Raw genomic sequence first — 24,711 nt, 5'->3', positions numbered from 1 at the left:
AACATATATGACTCTATCAACTTTTGTTTGGGCCGAGGTAAATCATATTGTAGTCCGGGAAGAGAGTAAAGTTTCATCGATAATTATTTCATCTAAAATTAGAAATTTGGTACTCGTGAATGATTTAGCCTATGTTCGATAACACGGTGGGTCTCTGCTGCCGTGTCTAATGCCCTTTTCATCATAAAATTGTGTGAAAATGGTAATGGTAGCTTCTCATTGACCATGGGTGATGGGTTGTTGCATGCTTGATTTGATCTGACGATAAGAGACTATACATACACAAAGTTTTTCTTTTTGGTAGAATGACAAAAGAAAAAACCCCAAGAATAGGGTTTAGTCTAGGGCACCAAGCCTCAACAATGACTTTAACTCCGATGGGGGAGCCTGCCAAAAAGTCACACCTAATCTTGAAGAGCGCCCGAGCTTGGCCAAGAAATATGCACAATGGTTGCCCTCTCGAAGCATATGTTGGAAAGAAATGTTAGGAATATGCTCATTTAACCCAAAAATCTTTACCAACAAAGAAGCGTATACATGCATTTGAGAGTGATCTGGATCTTGAAGAAGATGGAGGACTTCTAAAGAATCTGTTTCGTAAATAACTCGTTGAATAGAGTTGTTGATTACTGTTAAGAGTCCCACATCAGATATGAGATGGTCTGACAATGTGTTTATAAGTGGGGGCAATTCTCACCTTGTAAGCCGGTTTTGTGGGGTTGTGTTAGGTCCAACCACCCTTTCTAAAATGATATCAGAGCCTCTTCGATATCCATCGGACCACCTGCTATCAGGTTTCCGCTATCGGACCCCCCACCATTTATGTCCACGAACTAAGCTCAATTGTGCTGGTCGTGAGGGGTTGAGCTAAGAGTCCCACATCAGATAAGAAATCTGACAATGTGTTTATAAGTGGGGGCAATCATCACCTCACAAGCCGGTTTTGTGGGTTAGGCCCAACCACCATTTCTAAGAATTACCAACATCAAACCATGGTAAACCCCAAATAGCTCAGCAAATAAAGCTCTTCCTATTACGACTTGTGCCACCCCAAATAAAGCTCTTTGTGACTTTATCAATCTTATCACAAGCATTTGTAGGTAAATAATGCACCTGCATAGTATATATAGGCATTGTCGTAGTAACTAACTTGGCTAGGCAAACCCGCCCCGCTTTATTAAGGAGATTACCTTTTCAAGTTGAGAGTCTTCTATGCATCTTCTCTAAAATATAATCATATGTATCTTTGGTAGGTCGACCTTGTATCGAAGGAAAACCCAACTAGTGCCCAAATTGGCCACAAAACGGATAGAGAAGATTTCTTTAATACTTCGTCTAACACGCTCATGCACTCTCTTAGAACACGTAGCCTTAGGCTTTATGATATTTACTTTCATAATAGAAGCAATACAAAACTCATTTAAGGTGTCCATCACCACTTTAGTTTGATCTGGAGTGGCCTCACAAAAGAGAATAATATCATCAGTAAAAAGAAGATGAGATAAGCCCGGACCTTTATGAGATAAATGTACCGGGCGCCAAATCCCTTGAATAAATAAAAGATGCCCACAAAGTAAATAAATAAAAGATGTGCAAGTATATATTTTAAATTAAGGAAGATAGGAAATTTATTTAATCACAGACTTGCAGTCTAGGTAAAAATTTGAAGTGATAATAATTTCTTGTTTTCAAGTGAGAATTCTTTGACAAGTGGTTTGAAATAGCTTTTAAGTTGAGCACCAACTACAAATCCAAGGCTTTCTTTCTTTAATGGTAGGGGAAATTAAACACTTGCCAACAAGGGTAGCTTCAAACAAGAGAGACTTAAAGGATAAAAGTATCCTTTCCACAAATATCAATACCTAAAGCATAATGCACCAATCATAATTCACACTTTCAGGAATGTTCAACTAATGAGAAAATTGTCATGTCATGTTTGACTCGAGTATCTGATAAATGTTAGACATATTTAAAGTGTTTGTACAGAAAAAACATAGGAGCAATGTTGTCAGGTATGGATTGCAGTAAATAAAAATCTGTTCAAATTCTTCTATACGCTACAATATTATAGTGCCGCTATAACTGCTATTTCACATCACAATAGTGATTTGTTCAAATTGCGCTAAGTTGTAGACTAAATACATCATTTGTTGAATGAACTTAAAAAGTTAATTTTTGCTTATAATAGTGGCCAGATGGAGTACATTGTACTCTGTAGTACCTATAGAATGCAATTTACTTTGGCAAACAACAACAAAATGATGCAAAACCTTTTCACATTAAAAGACCAAGAATAGAAGTACCAAATCCCTAAAAGATGGCGTGATACAGGTGAAAAGTAAACATCCATTACACTGTAAAATTGTAGTCTTCTACTATAAATACAAGCAACATGATGAATGTCATGCAAATGTGTTTGACCATCATTCATCAATGTCCTTCTAGATATCCAGATTGGTCAAATAAACACAACTCTAGATGCATTGCTAACTACTTAAAGCTGAAATTTAGATGCACTCCTAATTAGTAAAATGCTGAAAAAAATATTAGAAAACATATATGTTCAAGCATATGTAAACGTTAAGTAGTTACCAGATCTGAGATTCGAGAATTAGTATAGTATAAGAGTAAAAAGAAAAGGAAAAACCATGAATTGATATTGCAACCTGCTCATCTCCCCATAAATTTATAGAACATGAATTAAAAGAAAGGGAATGTGATGGCCAAATCTCCAATTCCACGCTTTAGATCTAATGGAAGAACTAAAGTTGTCAAATTCTCTCTTTACACAAAAATCTGTCACTTTTCTTGTGATTCACAATTGAGAAAATGGACAACAATGAACAACGTAAACACGTTTGATCTAAAAAATGAAGGCTTTGACAAGAATGAATGAGTATTACAGGACTCACTATTCATATTCAAACTCTATCTTTATATCCATATATTCTCTTCCAAGTTGAATAATAAATTCAGTAAATTTTGCCTGGCATAGCATCAAGCACATATGCATAACAGCTGCCCGAAGCTCTAAGTCGAAATGACTCTCAACACGCTGCTCAGTAACGGTCTTAGCCCACTCCTTTAGAATGACATCCCTCAAACTGCCGTGCAAGTAAATTTCCAAGCCATCGTTCAAGAAGGGGCACAATACGACGAAAACAGAATAACCAAACCCTCCACCTTGGTGCACAAAACCCACAACCTGGTCCCTTCCCGACAGGACCAGTGTTAAAACGGTAGTAAATCAAGTGCTTCAAGTCTTTACACATCCTAATTTGCCGCATAAGCCTATACTTGTAACGATACATACCGGTCAGTTGACCAACATGAGAGAAAGCATATTGGAGGCCATCTGCCAGCTGGAAAGCATCAACATTACCCAAACGGAACTGAACATTGGCATCCACCACAAGTTTTGTCAAACGAAGGATCTCACGGCAAAGATGAAAAGCATTACCAAATCGTGATTTCTTATGCTCTTTTATAGTCAAGGTTTTGACAGGCTTTAAATTGAAATTATAATCAAGGTGAAGGTAGTTCAAATTTTTCCGGTGAATTAACAGATTCAACATATTGTACCCCTGCCGACAGACTTGAAGACCTGCTTCAAAACAATAAAGTTCTGTCGTCTGGAAAAACTTTGTTGCTTCAAGTGATCTGAATAAGTGTTTCTTTTTTTGAGCCTTAGGAGGTCTGTGATGCAGCTCATTCAACACAAAACACTTGAGCAATTTTTGATAACTTACTCGGACTTTAACTGGATATGATGGAGGACTGTCGGGCAATTACAAAGAACTGGTTAATTGTTAGTCTACCACTGTATTAGAGACAAAAAAAACAATAATGTAGGCATGATTAAGAAATAAAAGACAATCTGTAAAGCGTATAGAGGAGGGAGGATAAACTTACCGATGCTCCTTGCACGCCTCATGCGGCCAGGTCTCATGTTAAAAGGACGAGGAGCAAAAAGCAAGGAAATTCCAGCATCAATTTATGATTAAATCATTGAAGAGGGATATCCACCTAAAACTTACATTTCCAACACCCTAATCATCAAATAATCATGTGTATGACTTTAAAAGTGATAATATGTGAAAATTTTCTAATAACTAATATAATTGATGATTGATAGTGTAAAAACTCTTGACAATGAGTGTATCTATCTCATAACAAGGGGAATGAGAATCAATTTGAGGCAATAGGAGGAAGAATAAAGCATGTATAACCAACAGAACAGAACATGGTATAGTTTGGAATTTACAATCAAGTCCATAATACACATTTACAAACCAACAAATAAAAAATATACAATAACAGACCAAATCAAATCAAGGAACAAACAATAAACAAGTGGAATGGAAACAAACATAGAGCATAATTCAGGCTTTTCCTTCAACCCTTGCATGAGTGAGTCCAACACATGCATCAACAAAATCCTCATCAATAAAATCGGTGGAAAAGACCTGAATCCTATCCGCATATCCCTTAGCAAAGCACTGAGCAATAAAGAGCCTAGCATATCCATGAATGCGTCTCGTTACAGGTTTCACACACAAAACAGGGTTATCCGCCACTGGAGTAACCGTATTCTCCACCCTATAAAAATATTTCCTGGACGCAACCGGTGGTTGCTCACTCAAATGCTTTAAATTCCCATCAAACTTGGTTGATGGAAGATCTGTATTAATCCAGTTATCCTTCAAAAACCCTGCACTCCACAGAGAACTCCCTGCTTTAGGCTGTGGCGATTTACTCGGCTTCCAAACGCATATAACCCTCTTAGGTAACAACTCCGAAATGGTTTTTCCAAAAACATGATCATCTTGATGAATCAAAAACTCACCTAATTGTTCTTCCAGATACTTATCAAATTCAGGTGGATCATCATGACCAAATTCTGTTCTAACCTCAAGAATTATAATCTCAGACTGTGTTTCCGACAAAAACTTTTTGACATCTTCAATAACAACATCCATGCTGTAAGTAACAAGAATTCCGTGACACACACGTCGGTCTTCTTGGACACGAATGTCAATAACACGTGTGCCTAAAGCGAGCTGTCGATAGATAGACAAAGATTGGCATTGAGCAAAAGGTCGAGTGATGAGTGGGAAACCAATCTTGTTGGTAGCAGAATCATGTGTTCCTGGCCATACAATTTGATTGATATGAACTTTCTCTGGGTTGAGACCATTCATCCAGTTTTTTCTATCTGATGGATGATATTCAGAACCAGGGTAGTCTTCTCCTGAGGTTTTAAGTTCGGTTAGAGTTTTCTTTTCGGTGTGGATTGTCTTTCTTCTTTCAACTTGTTTTGATACATGAGAGCCCATCTTCACTGTTTCTTCTTCTTCTTCTTTCTTTTTTTGCCTTTTCTTGTTATAGTTGTTGTAGCTGGACTTTGCTGTTCAACATAAATAATAATTCGTTACTTTATATTAAATATTTCGTTATAAATTATGGCAATCAAACATTTTTTTGGATTATATTGAAGATTGGGAGGTGAAGGACCCTCTATTACTCAGATATCCTTTACAATGTGGAGATGGTAGTTGGATGATTAGTCATTATTGGTGGTGAGTCACAATTGATGCACACCCTTTATTGGTCCACTTGTATGTGCCGTCCAAACTTGTCTCTCATTCATCTTTGTTTTGGTTTGTTTATTTCGCTTTCTTCTACTAATTGTCATCATGTTCAAAATGGACTTATGCCAATTTTCTTTTATTCTATAGCATATGGTTTAGGTGGAATTATTTAATATGTTAGTTCAATGACAGCTTAGAATATATTGAGAGCGCATTGTTGTGTTTACCTTTTGAGTGATGTATTCTTTTATGATTTGAGATTCAACACTTACAGAGTGTCCATACTTAGAGCCCCTTTGCATCACGAGTCCGGCTACCTCCAGCTTGCGATTCTGCTTTAGGGATGTACGTCATGTGGCAAAATAATTTTCAATGGTTCAGATTTAAAAAGGCAAAAACAATCTTTGTTTCGATCAACCACCATTGCAAAATTTGTCGGAGATTCTCGCTCGGCCACATTTTCTCTCTTGTATGCAATATGAATTTATTAGGTCATCTAATTACAATCTGAATTTGAAACGACGGATGATTGTAATAATCTATTAAAATTAATCAAACAAAATATAATTTATATGTATAGAACCCAACTCACAATGAGAACGAAATGGACGAAAACAGAGGCGAGACGAAAACAGCGGCGAGACGAAAATGTGAGTCCAAAACAACGGCGAGCAGAAAAGAATATTGAACATAACACCATGGATTTGCAGAAAACGACAGTAAGATGAAAATGACGGCGAGCAAAGATGAGTATGAAAGCAACTTAACGTTTCTAACGACAGCGGAGGTTTGGGTTATGTGACAAAATAGAGGGGGTGTCTGTGTCATTTTTCCTATTTTAAATTAAAGAATATAAGAAATTTGTTTAATCAGACTTGCAGTCTAGGTCAAAATTTGAAGTAATAATAATTTCTTGTTTTCAAGTGAGAATTCTTTGACAAGTGGGATGAAACACTGGCCTGTATTGGTTTGAAATAGCTTTTAAGTTGAGCACCAACTACAATCCAGAAAAGGAGAAATTAATCTTATCTTGACCTGAACAGCTCAGAAACATGAATGATAAATTCCCACAAGAAATGGGTAGTTATCCAATGCTTTCTTTGGTGGTAGGGGAATTTAAACACTTGCTAGCAAGGGTAGCTTCAAATAAGAGAGACTTAAAGATAAAAGTATCCTTTCCACAAATATCAATACCTAAAGCATAATGCACCCTTCATAATTCACACTTTCAGGAAAGTTCAACTATTCTGCAAAACCATGAGTCAGCCCCCTCCCCCAAAAAATGTCATGTCATGTTTGACTTGAGTATCTGATGAATGTTAAAGACATATTTGAAGTGTTTGTACAGAAAAAACATAGGAACAATGTTGTCAGGTATGGATTGTAGTAAATAACAATCTGTTCAAATCCTTTTATACGCTACAATATTATAGTGCCGCTATAACTGCTATTTCACATCACAATAGTGATTTGTTCAAATTACGCTAAGTTGTAGGCTTGCAGCACCGTTATAGCTCCTATTTGACAACATTGCATATGGAGGTAACATTTCAAATTAATCATATGCACTGTACTCTGTAGTACCTATAGAATGCAATTTATTTTGGCAGACAACAACAAAATGATGCAAAACCTTTTCACATTATATAAAAAAGACCAAGAATAGAACTACCAAATCCCTAAAAGTGGGTGTGATACAGGTGAAAAGTAAATATCCATTATACTGTAAAATTGTAGTCTTCTACTATAACATGCAAGCAACATGATGAATGTGATACAGATGTGTTTGACCATCATTCATCAATGTCCCTCTAGATATCTAGATTGGTCAAATAAACACAACCTTCTCATGTTCAAAGGCTAATTACAAACTGAAATTTAGATGCATTCCTAATTAGTTAAAAGGCTGAAAGAAAAAAAATAGAAAACATACATGTTCAAGCATGTAAAATTTACTAGATCCAGAGTCAAAAGAAGTAGTTACTAGATCTGAGATTAAAGAATTAGTATAGTAAAAGAGTAAAAGGAAAAGGAAAAACCATGAATTGATATTGCAACCTGCTCATCTCCCCAGAAATTAATAGAACATGAATTAAAAGAAAGGGAATGTGATGACCAAATAGCCAATTCCAGGCTTTAGATCTAATGGAAGAACTAAAGTTTTCAAATTCTGTCTTACACAAAAAATCTGTCCCTTTACAATTACTTAACTATTGTGATTCACAATTGAGAAAATGGACAACAATGAACAACACAAAACACGTTTGATATAAAAAATGAAGGCTTTGACAAGAATGAATGAGTATTACAGGACTCACTATTCATATTCAAACTCTATCTTTATATCCATATATTCTCTTCCAAGTTGAATAATGAATTCAGTAAATTTTGCCAAAATTTGGCACTCTTCATGTGTTTTGACCTCTGAAACAAAACCATGAATGACCAATTTTTTCAGGTTGGGACATCTTTCCAAAAGCCCATCTACCCATTCCACAAAAAGATCATTGATTGAAGTCCATCCAAGTTCTAGCACCGCCACGTTCCTCATCAGAGAAAAACCTTGCAAGCCGTAATTAAGTACACCATCTCTCAAATCATAGCTTAAGCACAAGTGCATCAATTGAGGAAAACAAACAGAAATCGTTTCCATGTCTACAACTTCGTCATCATCTTCAAAAACAACCTCCCACAGCCGAAGTCTACGTAACTTAGATGCTTTTGAAATCATATGATAAAACTTTGGCCACATAATTGTGAAGTTGCTTATGTCAACATACTCAAGGTTATCAGCATTCTCACCAATATCAAGATGAATGACACTCACATCATCAACCTTCAACACTTTCAAACCTTCCTTCCCAATAAATTCAAAAACCTCAAAGGTACAATCTTTAAGATGCAAACACTCAAGTAAGTCCGCCTCCAATACAAACTTATCCAAACCAAACGACTCAACAGAGAATTCCTTCAAAGAACTGCTACTAAGCTCCATGGAAGCCTGTGAATCCGACATAGCAATTTCCGGACTAACCAAAGCCAACGTTTCAAGCCTCGGACACACACTAAGCAAAAGACTCAAATCCAACGCCGAGATACTAACAAAACTCAAGGAAAGCGACTTCAAACAAGGAAACTTTAGATAACTCGGCTCCACACGCGTGATAAAATTCTGACCCAACACCAACACTTCCAACTTCTGCCTAGCACATTTCTCAATAATATTAAACATCGGCGGCGTGTTCACATAAAAATGCAACCGGCGCAAATCCTCCCTCGTATACATAAACCAAGCAATCACCGATGCAGCCGAGAATTCATGAACATCATCCATTTTAATCGTTAAACACCGCAATGCCTTGGTTTGAAAAATTGTTTGAGTGATAATTATTTCCAACGTACTGGATGATAATTCGCGATAAACAGGCCAATCAAAAGTGATGAATTCAAGAGTATGGAGATGATAACGCCATGCTTGTCTCCATTTCTTGCAAGTTAAGGATGCAATCACAACATCGCGGGCCGACCCGAGAAGGGATAGTATATTACCAATCACTTCAACAGGAAGATTATCCATAACCCAGAATCAGAAACTCTTAATCAACTACACCAATGTTCAGAAACTGTGGATTATGCAAAGATTAACAAGAATTATTAAACTCAATATGAAAATTAATTAAGTTGAAATGTCAAAAAATGAAACTTTATGAGTGAAATTCAAAAGGGTAATACAAATTCACATTAACAGTAAAAATCAGTATCCAAGGAAATAAAAAAAAATAAAAATGTTGAATCGAGAAATTGGAAAAATTGGGAGTTACGATAATGAAGTAATGAAGGTGGAAAGATTATAGGGAAGAAATAGAGAAAAATGGGAATGAAGAAAGTGACTAACCAGGGGAATGAAGCGATCGTGAAATTGATGTGGAATCTGGAAATTGATCAAACGAATTGCGAAAGAGGGGGTTGGGAGGGTGAGGTTCGTTTGTGATTATGCGTTTGATTATACGAATATTTTAAAGAAAATGCCAATGGAAAAGAATATTTGTCACCCATTTTGTTAAGAGTTTTTCTACTTGCACCCTAGTTAATCATGGTTGCACCCCAAAATGATAAGATTATCCTTTCATAAAATTTGATTTTCAAAAAGCATATTCCTTCTTTTTTGGTTACACCCTAAAACTCTTCTTTCAAAACCATAATTCTCCAATCGATCGATTGTGTTCTGCGAAGATTTTCAAAACCATACTTTCTCACGTCCATTCATGATTTCAAAGAAAATTCGAAGCAAATCAGGTTAGCAAGTGTTGTTCTTCAATCGATTGTGTTTTTCTTGTTATGGGTTCTCAGTTCTGATTTTGTGTTTTCCTTGTTCTGCGATTCACAGTTCTGCGATTTTGTAAAATCAGTTTAAGTAGGTTCATGTAAACTCAGTTTAAGTAGGTTCATGTAAACTCAGTTTAAGTAGGTTAATGTAAACTTAGTTTACATGAACCTACTTAAACTGAATTTAAGTTAACCTTGCCAATGTAAATTAAAACCGTAATCGTACAGTGCATCATTGCAGTTGAAGGAAAAAAATTGAAACTAGCAAATAGAAGAAGAAATTCACTTACTTATATCCAATTGAGTATGGATGAAAAATATTTTGATTCACTCTTTAATTTTCATGGAGATTGATATTGAACATCAAATTGTTTGATCGATCGCTTTGTGGGGTGAAAGAGGGTGAAACTCACTGACAATGAATAAAATTAGGGTTTTAAGAAAATTTATATAAAAAGGCAATTTTGGTGTTATAAAAAAAATTAAGAAAATTTGGGTGTAACCAGAAAAACATGGGGTGTAAATAGAAAAACTCTTTTGTTAATTCATAATTCACAATTTTTGTGTAGGTTTAATACCCTATTATAAAAATAAAATCCATAAGTAATCTTTTATATTTTATATCTTTATTCGGACAAATTCGTCCTTCGGTTATACTAATCAAGGATTCAATTGTCCTCACTCCTCAACATATAATATTATGGACTATTCTGAATTTTAATTTTATCAGTCACTAAATTCATCCGTATAAAAATTTGCAAACCACTAAGATGGATATTAGCTCATGTCTTTTTTCTTGTTCTCTTTTGGAATTCTTATTGTATAAGGGAAAAATTATTGACATCATCAATTTTAAATAACAATTAAACATTGAATAAATAGTCAATTTTGTCCCTAAACTATTTATATTTTCAATCAACCATATTCCTCATACTATTGAAACATGAATTCAGGTTGTGACGACCTTTTCCACAACTTTGATGGGAAATGGTTAAAAGGATCCATGAGAAAGATTGGAGCATGTGACGTCGTTCATGTTGAATTGTGCAGCATGTTGGTTTTGATATGACTTGGCAAAAGCATAGTCTGCAGCTTCATTTTATGATATTTGTATCAAAATCAGTATCAAAATGGGTCTCGACTCACTGCAAACGGGTTAGATTGGTCAACAAAGATCCAACAACGCAGACCATGCTTACCACACTCCAATTTGTCAAGTTTGAAAAAGAGTGGAAGAAAGGACTCAGACCATAAAAGAGAAGGAGATGGGAGAACACTCATTCATCTTAGGAGAGTTTATATTTCTTTATTGAACTAAAACCTTTTAATGCAAGGAATTCATAAAATGTATGGAAAAAATATCCACTCTCTTTCCCTCCTAATACAAAATAAAAAGAGTTAAGACATTGAAACTGTAATTCTTGTTGCCTGTGGTTAAAATAAGATAATATAATCAAACCAAATCAATAAAGAACCAAACCAACACCAATAATTGTACATGACTTGATATCCATTCAATTACGAAAGAATGCTGCACTTATAAGATATGTAATTTTATTCACCCAAATCATTTCACAAAATTAATTGTGCCATCAGGCATTGTCATCATGGCTCTCAGGATCCCACATAGCCAGATTGTTGATAGTTAGATGGATAAACATATTTCCTGCCAACAATTAATTGGTCATCTTGAAGATTGCTATTTAGTGTTACACATCACCCACCAAGAGCTAGTACAAGTAATATCATATATTAGAATTCAATTACATAACTGATTACAAAGATCCAACATGTGGTAGCAGAAAGATACTGTCCCATCTGAACATGTCCTTCCATTTTCCACATTTCATGAAAAGCAATAATATGGCTATCATCATCAAGTGAAAGTGCAATCATAGTTGGCAATAAATAAACAAGTAAATATAAGAAAAATTGTTCAGCAGTCAGCACCTGATCCACTGATTGTTAAATTAAGGGTAAATTATTTATTGATTTTCTCAACCTACAAATTATACAGTATCCACAATAGTTTTTTACATGAATGAAGTAAGAATCATCTGAACAAATGATATGCTAGTACATATTGTTGTCTTAAGCCATCAGCTTCAGAGAACTCTGTATACTAAAACGATACAAGTGTAAGCATGCCAAAGCTTTTTTATTTTCCTCTGTACTCGCAAGCAAAATTACAGAAATCCAATTGTGGTATTTGCATGTTCACAATGGCAATCGTAAAAGAAAGACTTCATAAGTGTTGATCAACACCTAGTTGAATAATAATTTCAACCATTTCCTTGCTTAGAGGCTCCGGTACTTGGTTTTGTCATGAAAGATTCACCACAACCACATTGGCCTTTGGAGTTTGGATTAATGAAAACGAACTCAGATCTGCCAGGAGAAGAGGAGAAATAGTATTTTAAACACAAGCACCCAAAAGAAAAAACATGAGCAAGTAGCAGGATCATGCACATGTAACCACACACTAATATTCATGCCACATGTTCATCAACACCTTCCACTTTTACAACAGAGGTCTAAAGCTTTATGTACAAGGGCTATGCTAAAATAGAGGCAGAGCAGCATCAGAAGTATCCGATCAAGAGCAGTAGATTCAAATAGAGGCTATAGCTGTGCTATTTAGTACAAAGTATTGTCAAATAGATGCTAAAATAGTGTAGAGGACTCCGTGGTATGCTATTTAGTACAAAGTATTGTCAAATAGCAGCTATAGCCGCGCTATAGCATTGTAGCATATTAAGAGTTTAGCAACCTGCTGTTTTCCGCAATTGACAACGTTGATCCAAAGATCAAGCAGTAACTAATGTGAATTAGTGTCTTTTGAGTTAGTGCTCTTGGGCATAGAATTTCATTTAGTGAAGTAGTATTTTACCCACGTAGAATTGGGATTGCAACAAAATCACTGACTACTCCTAACTAAGACCAAGCATAGCATAGCAGAATACTGAAGCCACATGTCGTGAGTATTTCATCAAAAGCTTCCCTTTAAGTAATGCATATTCCTAATTGGTGATGGCGCTAGGGTGAGGGTGATGTAGGATTCGGTTTGGATGCAATCATCTCTCAACCAAATGAGGTTTATGACATACTAGTGAGATATCTAATGATCCCGTGTGAGAGGAGCTGGGATGTTGATAAGATTCAATCTTTGTTCCCTTCTCATGTTTTCCAGCATATTTTATCGGACCCACTTTTTCCTACTATTGAAGTGGATAATTTAATCTGGACAGGGAGAGGAATGGTATTTATTTGGTTTGATCCGGGTGTAATTATATGATGAAGTTTATGGAGTCGACAAGTTCCATGTTGAGGGAGATTGGGATAGCATGTGGTGTGCGAGACACCAAAGGTTCGTAATCTAGCTTGAAGGACTTGTCACGGATGTCAACCAACTCGCTCAAATCTGACTGCACGTCATGTTCAATGCCCTGTAGCATGTGAATGTTGTGCACGTTGCATTTCACGCGGTTCGTGCTGTTACTGTGCACAGCTGTGACATTCAGGAACCACCTCTGCAAGGTTGCGTGAAATGCAACATAATCACTCATTAAACTTTACTAGCTACGGTTGTTGCATCAGAGCAGCGGAGGGTGAGTTTGTTTCGGCCATGTCAGGCTGGACAAACCAGGTTCTAGACGCCGGTTGCATCAGTGATAGCTATACAAGTGGTGTGTCTCGTAGTTTTGAATATTAGAAATATGCTAAGAAATTAAGTATGTTTAATTAACATTCTAAGTTCCACTCAACATCAAAATATGAATATTTTCCAACTTAAAAACTATCTAAGCAGAAGGATTAGCAACTTGGATGATTGTTTTGTCTACCTTGATAAGATAATAAAATTCATAAGCAATAAATATGATTGAATAAAAAAGCCAAAACAAAATTCAACAAAGAAATTTCAGGAAAAATTACCTTAGTTTATCATCAACGAAATCCATTTTGGTTCCAACAACATGCATAAGAGCCTTAGGATCAATCAATATCTTAACACCTTTATCTTCAACCAATTCATCAAACTTCTCTTTTTTATCTATCAAAACACCACCAACAAATCTTAAAATCAAAACAATTTCTCAAAATAATATAATAATTAAACAATATTGAAAGAGGGTGCAAATAGCATACCTGCGTAATTTAGCGTGTAAGATAAACCATTACAACCGCGAGCTTTGACGCCGAGCTTTAAGAACGGTCTTTGCCGTTGCTGAAGCAAGAAGTGTATTCTAGAGGCGGCGGCGTCGGTTAACTCAACGGCTTGCCGTCGCACCGCCGTGGTTAGCTTCTCCGCCGCCATCGCCATCGCCTTGGAACCCATTGCTTGTTAATTACGAAATGGCCGAGAATGAATGGTGTCTGTATATTTATACCTGTAAGGATAATTTAGTCATTTAAACATATAAGGGTATGTTCGTCATTTTGGGTCTGCGTGGCTTCCATACTCCAATCCAACGAATTCGGAAGAAGGTGGACATTGTGTGTATGGCAGCGGTCAAAACAATAAATGGTTTCTATTTAAAAAAAGAACCAATGGAACGGTGCTTAAAACTTCAAAAGTTTGAAAATTTCTTAACAAAATTGATGAGGTTGTGGTGGTTGTCTACTTTATCGGACTAAGAGGAACTAATCTGTATTGGTTTGTGAACCACGATGGTGACGGAGTCGGGAAAGGGTGAATCACTAAGTCCGATCTCGGTTGGAAACTACCGCCGTGGTTGCGGATGTTTTTGATCACAAGTGAGAGTGGCTTGGTATTTGACTGAGCAATGTTATTTGAACGATCTTTTTTTGCGACAATCAAATTATACAAAGAAATTTAAGTAGTGGCACAAAAATTGTCAAAAAATGATTGTTCAAATATCATTTCTCTTTTTTGAACGCATAGGCAGTGGCGGAGCCAGGAAATTTATGGAGCCTGGGCGAAAAATTAATCGTAAATTCACATGTGATATAATATATAAACAGTCATAAATCGATTTTTTTTTTTTTTTTTACCTAAAAAAAATCAAAATAAATGAAGTTTATCATTTTATCAACAAAAGTACAATTTAAAATAGGGTTATTAATTTAAATTAACCACGTAATATACGTGAAGTCTGAAAATTGACCCTGTAATTAAATAATATGTATTCTGACCATGTAATTCGAGATTTTTATTATTTATAACCTGTAATATACGCGAAGTCCAAAAAAGCAACTGAGAGATTGAATTTTTTCATGATTTTCCAGCGACGAGTTAAGAACGTTAAAATATGGCTTTAACAAAAAAATTATAAATTTTCGACAAACGACAAATTAATTATGAATTTTTAAAGTGTCAAAAGCTCAAAAAACAAAACAACAGAAATCTCGATCTATAAATCAAATTTTGAGCTCATTATTTGCAAAGACATCTATAAAAATACATAAAAGGGATTTGTAAAGTTTCATAGCATTTCGAAATCGTTTAAATTTATTTTGATTTTTCAACTGAAACGTGCAAAATTGAAATTTTGTTCCGCGTAAGCGTATACTCACAAGTCAAATTTAGTTCCCTAATTTTGTAGGCATGACTAGAACATGATAAGAAACATTCACAATGAAATTTTGTAAATTTTAAACGAGATACAAATTAATTATAAATTGTTTAAGAAATTCATAATTATGAGGGAATAAAAATTCATAATTAATTTATCCCTGGTCGAAGAAATTTAATTTTATGTAAAGCTATATTTTAACGTGCTAAACATGTAAGAAAAAAATAGTGAAAAAATTCAACATTTAGGTCACATGTTTAGACTACACGTATATTATAGGGTGATCAAAATTAAATAAGAAAAAATTCAAGTTACAATGTTAGAGTATATATTTTGTATTTTATTGGGTCATTTTTCAAACATAAAGTATATTAAAGAGTCAATTTGAACAATTAACCCGTTAAAATAAGAGAGATGAAACTGTCAATAGTGTGCCAAATAAAATTCCAAGACCTATTTACGTGTGACAATTTTCAAATTGCCCAAATTTTTCTTTTTATAAATGTGTTAATGAGCTTTTTGGTTGAGTCTAATGTGCAAAAATTATCGATCGAGCCCGGGCGACCGCCCGGGGTCGCTACACGGTGGAACCGCCCATGCGCATAGGTGTTTTTCTCTCTCTCTCTCTCTCTTGTTTTCGGATTGTCTTTTTAATTAATTTTCTCTTTTGGTGCTAGATTGTCTCTCATCCGTTAGATTAGAATAGAGAGATGGCAGGATGTAAATAGGCAGGAGGGGATCCATATCCAAGAACGCTCAAGGAATCACTTAAAAGAAAATAATTGAAGTCTTTCGGTGGGGAGTCTCAAATCTTGAACTGGTCATCGTTGACGGGCACCCAATTTAGCAAAAAAAAAACAAAATAATATGCATTAACATTCTCTTCTCTGATAGAGTGACATAATTGTACCTCCCAATTCATTCTCAATAACTCTTGAACATATGCAATGACAGAGGCATTGTAGTGGTACTTGTTAACCGACTTAGTAACAATATCAAAAAATAGTTTTCAAGTCTAAATAACAACAAATTTGATTGCAACCCATATTCTTACCAAGAAACAATGTCAAAAGTTTCACATAAGTATTATTGACAATACTCGAAAAGCCATTTAACCCAATTACCCAACTACCATCACCTCTTTTAATTAAACCACTTGCTCCAACTCTTTTAAATTTTGTTGAGTCGAGAGAAAGGAGTTATCCGTTAGATGGAGCTACCACTAAGGGAAAGTTCACTCTTAGAAGGAAAGAGCTATCAACGAGATGAATCTAGTTCTCGATCCACCCATTTTGATTATTTTAACTAAATTGAGTTTTCTATACTTTCTTTAAAGGGTTCTACTATGATTTTCATCGATACTTTCTTTAAAGGTTTGTAATCGTATTTTTACCTTTTTATAATATTGGATTTTCTTATGAAATATTCTTATTTAATTAGAAATATTTACAATTGTGTGAATTTTCATGCGTACAACCGATTGTGGATTAATTAAATTTTACGGTTACTCGCTTTGTAAATTGAAATTATATCTGAGAAAAATAACCATGAGTGTCCTTGTGTGTTTTCCTTCTAATTGGTAGTTGTTGTCTTTCCACTAAGTCTTTGTGACTTACCCCTTCATTTTACATTTTTTTTCTTCAGATTTACAATCACCTGAGTGTATGTTTCTAGAAGATTACTGATTCAGCAGAGTCAAGCTTTTGGTAGGTCTTTACTCCTTGATGAACGACTCTTTTGTATTATATATTGAGTCGTTGGTTTATCTGCAGCTATTTGAGTCTAAAAATGCTTTTATTTTGGGATGTACAAACTTTAGATACGTAGTGCGAAATGCTAATTTATAGAAATTGTCACGTTATGCGAAATGCTAATATTTTTTTTTGGAAAAGGAAAACAAAATGGCATTTAAGCAGAAACATAAGTTAAAAACTAACGGCATATATGTATGCATGCTTTGTGGTTTAATTGATGAAAGGAAAATATCAAAATATTAAGTTAAAAATAAGTTGTCTTCATTATTCACAATTGACAAAAGAAATGAATTCAAATGTGAATTAGAAGGTTTTCAAATAGATTTTAAAAAGACAATGCATCGAAGTGGTGTGCATGAAGATGTTTTGAAAATGTTTATTATGCACGTTTGGTGAGATAAAATATGAGCTAAAATATGGTTTTAATCCCTGCAAATATGCCTCATTTTGTAGGGATTTTTTTTAAAAATAAATTTTTTTTGTAGGGACCAAAAACAACAAAATTGGTTCAGTTATAATGTGGCAAATCATCACAAAAGTGGGGTCAGGGACTATTTTCAAAAACAAAAAATTTTGCAGGGACAAAAAACAAATTTTTTTTTTACAGTGACTAAAACCAAAACGAGGCATATTTGCGGAGAGTAAAACTATATTTTAGCCTAAAATATGAGACGGACCATATGAAAACCCACCCAGTTTAATTGAGAGAATATCTTAGTAATGGTAATTGGCAGTGGCACAAGTCAAAACGAAAGACAAGAGATGGTTTTTACTTAATTGTAACGGACATCGGCAAAGAGAAAATATAGTTTGTAATGGAAGAATTTGCTATTGCAGTGTAAAATAAGGAATATAAAGCACCGGGGATTCTAACATGTGACAACTCAGATTTTATTTGACGTAACAATCAAAGCGTTGATGTGACGAAAAATTAATTTGCGGGTTTGATTTAATAAATAAAATAGATAGATTTCTGGTCATGGTATTTAATCAACCACATAGCAGGCATCATCAGTTGCGAGTTCATGTTTTTCTCATTAATGATCTTGGAGCAAATTCCTTCAAGATCAAATCAATGCATTAATGTTTGCTGGGTTGGGAATAAGAAGAACCGCATGATGATATTAAAGTCTAAAGAGATGTGAATATTCGAGGAAATACATAAAATGTGATTCGTACTTTCAAATACAACGAGGGAATCAATGAGTGAAACATATAAAATTCTAAACAAGTGTCTGATGCACGACATTAATTTCATATCGAATTATTACAGATGTCTATGTGTCAATGTCATGTTATGTATGATAGGTTTTATGTGGAATCGCAATTTATATCAAATACTTGTAAAGATCCTAGAGGTCAAAATATATAAAATAAGAAGCTAACTAAATAGAGGCCAAAGAAAAATCTTAAATTGCAAAGATATTCTACACATTCAATATTTTTCAATCAAATAAGAGTGTATATCACTTCATCCAACATATTTGGGAACCAGGTTTACACTGCGGCTGTACCCTTAATTTGACTGTGATATCACTAGTCATTGTTCGGATTATATTGTTGGAGGTTTCAAGTGATTTCAACTGGAATATCATGAAAAAACAAGTCCTCACCAAGGACAGGGATGGATAGCACGAAAGAAAATATGTCGGATTGCAGAAGGATCGTGTGCAATGTTAGTTCATAGCCAATGTAGCAACGCCGCAGTACAACTGAGCTGCAAAACATATCATTGATTTGAACCACAAATCTATCTTTCAAACAAGCCACAAATTCTGTGGTTTGAGCCACCTCTAGACATCTAGAATGACAATGCAAATAGCCAGACAACTATAGATGGTTTTCTGACAATGTACATTCAAAGAACAAATGACCAACTTGTGTAACAAAGCATAAGGATCGTACTTGTAACAACATTCGTCTAGGATTCACCGCAATTAATATGTTTTGTGAAAGTAGCCAACTTCTACAACACCTTTTAGAAGTTCTGGACTGAAGGGATGGATTCCCAAACTTTCATACTTATGTAATAGTTAAACAAAAGTTCAAGTTGATAGCTATGGATTTTCCTTTCTGCAAGTCACAGCTCACAAGCATTCAAATAGATGTGATAAGTAACACAATATACAGTTACGCTGCAACAAAGAAGATTGATATTGATTACTCAACAGAATGATTCTACATAACAAGCCAAAACTAAGCATTTAGCTCACGGTAAACCTTGTGTGTGCTTATAAGCTAGTGGAATTTTTATCAAAATTACGAATCATGTTTCAATTGAAATCACGCTAAATATCATTCATAAAAGTTAAAAATGCTTGTACTACTTAAATTATACATACGTTTACAGGTCAGACTGAAACTGTAATGATACTAGAAATTGTAAAGAAAATAAGTATTGTTTTATTGATATATGCTTTGGATAGATCAACTTCTGCTACAACAACAGAAATTGTATAGAAAAAAAGAAAGGAAAATAGAAGACAAATTTCAGAAAGACGAGAACTGAGTCCAAATACTCCACCTCCACTCTATTCTTCTTCATCTTCTTATAACCTCTTACGCATGAAGCATGAGTCCGTTATGCATGACCGGAAACTTGCCCTCCTCTCCGTGATTCTCGGGGGTTGTTTAACCGAATTGTTGTCTAATTCTATTTTTATTTTCATTCCACGTGGACAACATGTTATCCGGATTTCATTACAGAAACCATATGACATTAGTTAGGAGAGATACATGATTTAGTACATTAAGTTATGAGAGATAGATGTGATAACTAAACACTATATACACTTATACAAAAACCAAGCATTTACCTCAATTATGTATAAGATAGTGGAAATTTTGCAAAAACTTCTCATCATTTCAGGTCTCACTATTACATCAGGTCTCATCATTTCAAAAACTTCTCTAGCTAGAAATAATGAATTTGTAATTGGCTGCGTGCAGAAATTAACAAATGTGTGTAATGTAGTTAATGATAATAATGAAAGTGTGAACAGGCACCACAAACCTAAAATCTTGAGATTTTGGAGTAAGCTTCATTATGATTAACTTAACAGCGCATGCACACACATGTAACAGCAGAAAACACAGGATATACCACGAGAGGTTTCAATTTCGACATATAACAATGGCGAGTCAAAGACACTTTTGCAAGATCAATATTTACCATTCATGGTTGGACCATGTTCATGTGTGTACACCACATAGCAATGCATCCTATATCTACAATAATCGAAAAACAAAATGTCAGAAATAATGCGAAAAGCCTACAAAATTTTGACAATACTTATTGAAACAAATGAGACAACAACATGCACCTGGAATCTAGCCTTGGTGTTCCTTTTCTTTTGTTTCATTAAGCACCAAGTTCCACATGCGTGACAATAATGTTATACGTCTTCGTTGCGGTAACAAAGCCATTTTTTGTTGCATTGACAATAAAGCTAAATGATGCCGCTGCAAAATTTCTGTCTCTGGAATTCCTACATCCACAAATCTATCCTTTTTTAGTGGAGGGAGAAATTGTGATAATGAAGTATTGAGATATTCATCTAATTTTCTCTTTCCATAAGGATTAGTGAATACGACATCCTCCTCCATGCTTCTTTTCTCCTTGAACATATGGATTCCAATTTGTGTAATGCATGATAATTTCATATTTGAATCCTGAGAACATTTCAAATCCAAACAACTCCCAAACTTAAGCTCTACATGGATCCATTCATTTTTTAAAAGTGCTTCCTCCAGTTTAGACATGAGTTTCCTGTACGTCCTGTAGCGCTTAATCAGTTCTTCCAATTCCAGATCAAACAGATATGTATGATCCGTTTGTATCTTAGGACAACGAGAAACAAACCAGACATCGTCAGAAAGAGTGTATTTATAGCCATTGACGAACAAGTTGACTATTATTGTAATATTATCCCTCACATGAACAGAAAATGATTCAGGAAAAGAGAAGAGAAAAATAGAACTTATAGAAGGGATTTTTTTACAAAACCAGAAAGAAATTGTCTGCCCCCCGGATTGGTGCTCGAACCAATCTGGAATCCTCTTAATTCTAGTTGGCAAACAAATATCAGTGCATCCAGCTTCGTGTAGTTGCTGAAAGTTTAGAATAGGATATATTACACGATCGCTTATGAAATACTATATAGAATACTAGTGCAAGAAAAAATAACAAACCTGACTCAATAACATCCTTATACATGAGGAAGTCAATGACTTGCATTGTATTGCAGAAAACTTTTTTAGATTTGGTGGAATCCCTTTAATTTCCTCAAGGTTTTTGCAGCCATCCAATTCAAGGATTCTAATAAGGTGACATTCATTAAGGCACTCAGGAAGAATTTTAAAATCATTACCCGGTAAGTATAGATACTTCACATTAGCACACAACCTGAGAATTATTGGAACACATTCATCTGAGAGGCTGTTGTTTCCAAGATTAAGATATTCCACATTTGAAAACAGTGTGGAATTCAATTTATCATTAAGTTTTGGCAAGACTAGACGACAATCCTTAGCGGTAATCTTTGACAACTTTGGCATCATAAAAATGAAACTTGAAAATCTGAGCTTTCCACATCCACTTAGATATAAGTGAGCAAGTTCACTGAAATTTTGAAATGAAAATGGCAATTCTCCTATGGAGGTTCCATACAACCAAATGTCTTTTATATTTGTCAACCTACCAACTAATTCTGGAAAACTCTTGAGACTCTTACAAATAGAGAGTTCCAATTTCTTAAGAGAGGTCAACTGTAAGGGTGGAAAACTCTCGAGCTTGATGCAACCCTTTGCATTTAAGGTTTCAAGTTTATTTAGGAACCCAATTGAATTGTGAATTGTAATTAAATTGTTACAATTTTCAAATGAGAACTTTTCTAAATTTTGAAGACCTGAGACATCGGGTAGATCAGTTAAATATTGACAATCGTTAAAGCTCAAAACTTTCATATACTCGAACTTCTGCATAGACAAAAGGAAAAAGTAAATAAAAATCAAACATCATAATCTCATAGTTAATTTATAAATATACCAAATTGGAAAATGTGCTTATTTCACTCGCCTTGTTCAAAAAAATAGACGAGAGAGACTTCGAAGGACATCTATTCCATTTCAATAATCTCAAACTACTTGGGAGGTATCTTGCAGCTTTAGAAAAATGACCATTTTCAATGATAAGTGCTTTGAGACCTTTCATTTTTTGAAATGCCTTTCCATTCCAATCTATTGTTTCTTCGGTTGACAGGGAACTCAAACGTATGATTTCGATTTTCCTAGTTCCCTTTTTACACAAAAATCACGAATCAATCATAATACATATGCAACTTCTGCGCGCGCACACACTCACATATATATATATATATATATATATATATAGAAATTTACGTGTAATCAAGAGTAAAAGAATTAGTATGAGGTGATCATATATAAGTCCAAAATAACAAAAATCATGATTAATGATTAAAGAAAAGATTGGTCAAAGTTATCAGTTTTACTCACTGTATTTTCTTTTAAAACATGAACTATATCTTCATGAAACCACAACCTACTGCGTTTTCCAGGTTCTTTGGGTGATTCTTGTCGGACAATTTCTTTACCCATATCCTCTATCAAGTCATGTAATGCCACAAAACCATAAAAATTAATCTTCATGAGAGCTTTATCAACCAACACTCCAACATGACTTTTTATGCAATGGTCATAACGAGCATGAAGTATCTTTTGGACTTCTGTCAATTTACACCCTTTGAAGCAACAAGCAATATCCAAAAATACACTTTGTTGTTCTTCGTCCAAAGCATCATAGCTTACTCTAAGTATGTTTTGGATATCTTCATGTGGAATCCTTTCATACTTCTGTAATGTAGATTCCCATTCTGTTGTACACTTTCCAAACAAGCTGGAACCCACTACTTCTAAAGCTAACGGAAGGCCAGAAGCATATTTAACTGCACTGTTTAAAATATAATCATAACTTGAGTCATTGTGGTTACTTTTAAAAGCCATCCACCTAAACAATTCAAGAGCTTCATCCTTATTTAAGAAATCGACTTCATATATTCTTTTAATCCCATGACATGATAGCAAATGTTTGTCTCGGGTGGTAATGATGACTCTACTCCCAGGACCAAGCCAACTAGGCTCTCCAACCAAAACCTGCAACTGCTTTAGCTTGTCAACGTCATCGAGAATCAACAAAATTTTCTTTTGATGTAGCCTTTCTTTTATGATTGGAATTCCTTTACTAACATGTCCTAACTTAATCTCCAATCCGATTGATTTGGAGAGGAGCTGCTCTTGGAGATATTCTAAGCCATATTTAACTGAATTTTCTCGCACATTGTGAAGGAAGCACAATCCTTCAAATTGATCCGCAATCAAATTATAAACTGCTCGAGTAAGTGTTGTTTTACCTAATCCTCCACTTCCATATATCCCAATCAGACCGACTCCATTATCACAGTCAACATCTAGAAGTGACTTTACTTGCAGCAGTCGAGACTCGAGCCCAACGGGGTGATCGGCAACATGTAAAAGAACACGGTTGATCTTGTTTGAAATCACTGTAACTATCTTCTTAATAAACTCATATTCGTATTCTTCTTTCCTGCGCCCAACCAGATAAGTTTGAATTATGACTTATGAGTGTGTTTGTTTACTATCATAAAACTTTATAACAATCATGAATTATGACTTATGAGTTTGAATTATTCTTCTTAAACTTTTATATTTTTAAATGATTTTTAACATACATGTTAAGAACATTATAACAATCTCTTTTATAAAAAATTAGATTTTTTTAACATGTAATGAATTAAATATAATTTTTTTAAAACGCCAAAAATTCAAGATAAAACTAACGAAAATTTGGATCTAAAAATAAAATTGAGTTAATTTATTGTGGCGGAACCTTTTATAATGTTTTAAACAAGTATGTAAAAAATTATTAAAAAATTTAAAATTTTAAGCATAATTAAACAAATTTTAATTTAACAGAGACTAAAAACACTAACGGAAAATTTTGTAGGGACTAAAAAGTGTGATTTATTTTTATAGGGGCTAAAAACAAAACTGCAGATATTTATAGGGACCAAAAACTTAATTAACCCTTTTAAAAAATGTATGTCACTAAATAATTACTAAAACTTAATATTTTTAAAAATCTTCTACATAAGAAAGAGAATAATTATAATATATTGATAATAATATTTTAACACATTATTTTTACATTTTTAACTAAATGAATCATCAAGGACTGACATTGAGGTAACTAAATGAATCATCAAGGACTGACATCGAGGTAATACAGTTTATACACGGGACAATAAATATAGTTTGTTTGTATTTTTTAAATAAAAATGAGAATAATTATACTAATTTAAATTTATTATAAAGATTCTACATTTTTATAATGAAGTAAGAGGTAAAACATGAAAGTGAAACTTAGACATTCCAACATAATTACGCTAGTCAAACGCCTACCACCACTAC

General features: G+C 34.4%; 4 protein-coding genes and 1 pseudogene across 4 annotated transcripts; all 5 read right to left on the bottom strand.

Moving 5' to 3' along the window:
- Positions 1–2,628: 2,628 nt before the first annotated feature.
- Positions 2,629–3,788, bottom strand: LOC25483831 (pre-mRNA-processing-splicing factor 8A-like; annotated as a pseudogene).
- Positions 3,789–4,192: 404 nt separating this feature from the next.
- Positions 4,193–5,562, bottom strand: LOC25483830 (PI-PLC X-box domain-containing protein DDB_G0293730). Its single transcript, XM_013612542.3, has one exon. It carries the CDS (start codon positions 5,334–5,336, stop codon positions 4,383–4,385), a length of 954 nt encoding a protein of 317 aa, XP_013467996.1. The 5' UTR covers positions 5,337–5,562; the 3' UTR covers positions 4,193–4,382.
- Positions 5,563–7,618: 2,056 nt separating this feature from the next.
- Positions 7,619–9,643, bottom strand: LOC25483825 (F-box/LRR-repeat protein At1g67190). Its single transcript, XM_013612537.3, has 2 exons — positions 9,487–9,643; positions 7,619–9,214 (listed from the first exon to the last, which is right to left on the bottom strand). The coding sequence occupies exon 2, from the start codon at positions 9,166–9,168 to the stop codon at positions 7,909–7,911; it is 1,260 nt and encodes a 419-aa protein (XP_013467991.1). The 5' UTR covers positions 9,169–9,214; positions 9,487–9,643; the 3' UTR covers positions 7,619–7,908.
- Positions 9,644–11,815: 2,172 nt separating this feature from the next.
- LOC25483828 (iron-sulfur assembly protein IscA-like 1, mitochondrial) lies at positions 11,816–14,433 on the bottom strand. Its single transcript, XM_013612540.3, has 3 exons — positions 14,064–14,433; positions 13,851–13,968; positions 11,816–12,305 (listed from the first exon to the last, which is right to left on the bottom strand). Exons 1-3 carry the CDS (start codon positions 14,251–14,253, stop codon positions 12,200–12,202), a joined length of 414 nt encoding a protein of 137 aa, XP_013467994.1. The 5' UTR covers positions 14,254–14,433; the 3' UTR covers positions 11,816–12,199.
- Positions 14,434–20,535: 6,102 nt separating this feature from the next.
- Positions 20,536–24,503, bottom strand: LOC25483824 (TMV resistance protein N). The gene is made up of 5 exons (XM_024775006.1): positions 24,481–24,503; positions 22,738–23,827; positions 22,283–22,501; positions 21,397–22,182; positions 20,536–21,315 (listed from the first exon to the last, which is right to left on the bottom strand). Exons 1-5 carry the CDS (start codon positions 24,501–24,503, stop codon positions 20,536–20,538), a joined length of 2,898 nt encoding a protein of 965 aa, XP_024630774.1.
- Between the last annotated feature and the right edge of the window lie 208 nt (positions 24,504–24,711).

The sequence above is a fragment of the Medicago truncatula genome, chromosome 1 (assembly GCF_003473485.1).
Source record: "Medicago truncatula cultivar Jemalong A17 chromosome 1, MtrunA17r5.0-ANR, whole genome shotgun sequence".
Taxonomy (NCBI): domain Eukaryota; kingdom Viridiplantae; phylum Streptophyta; class Magnoliopsida; order Fabales; family Fabaceae; genus Medicago; species Medicago truncatula.
Note: the sequence above shows the minus strand (reverse complement) of the source record. Positions and strands in the feature narration are given on the sequence as shown.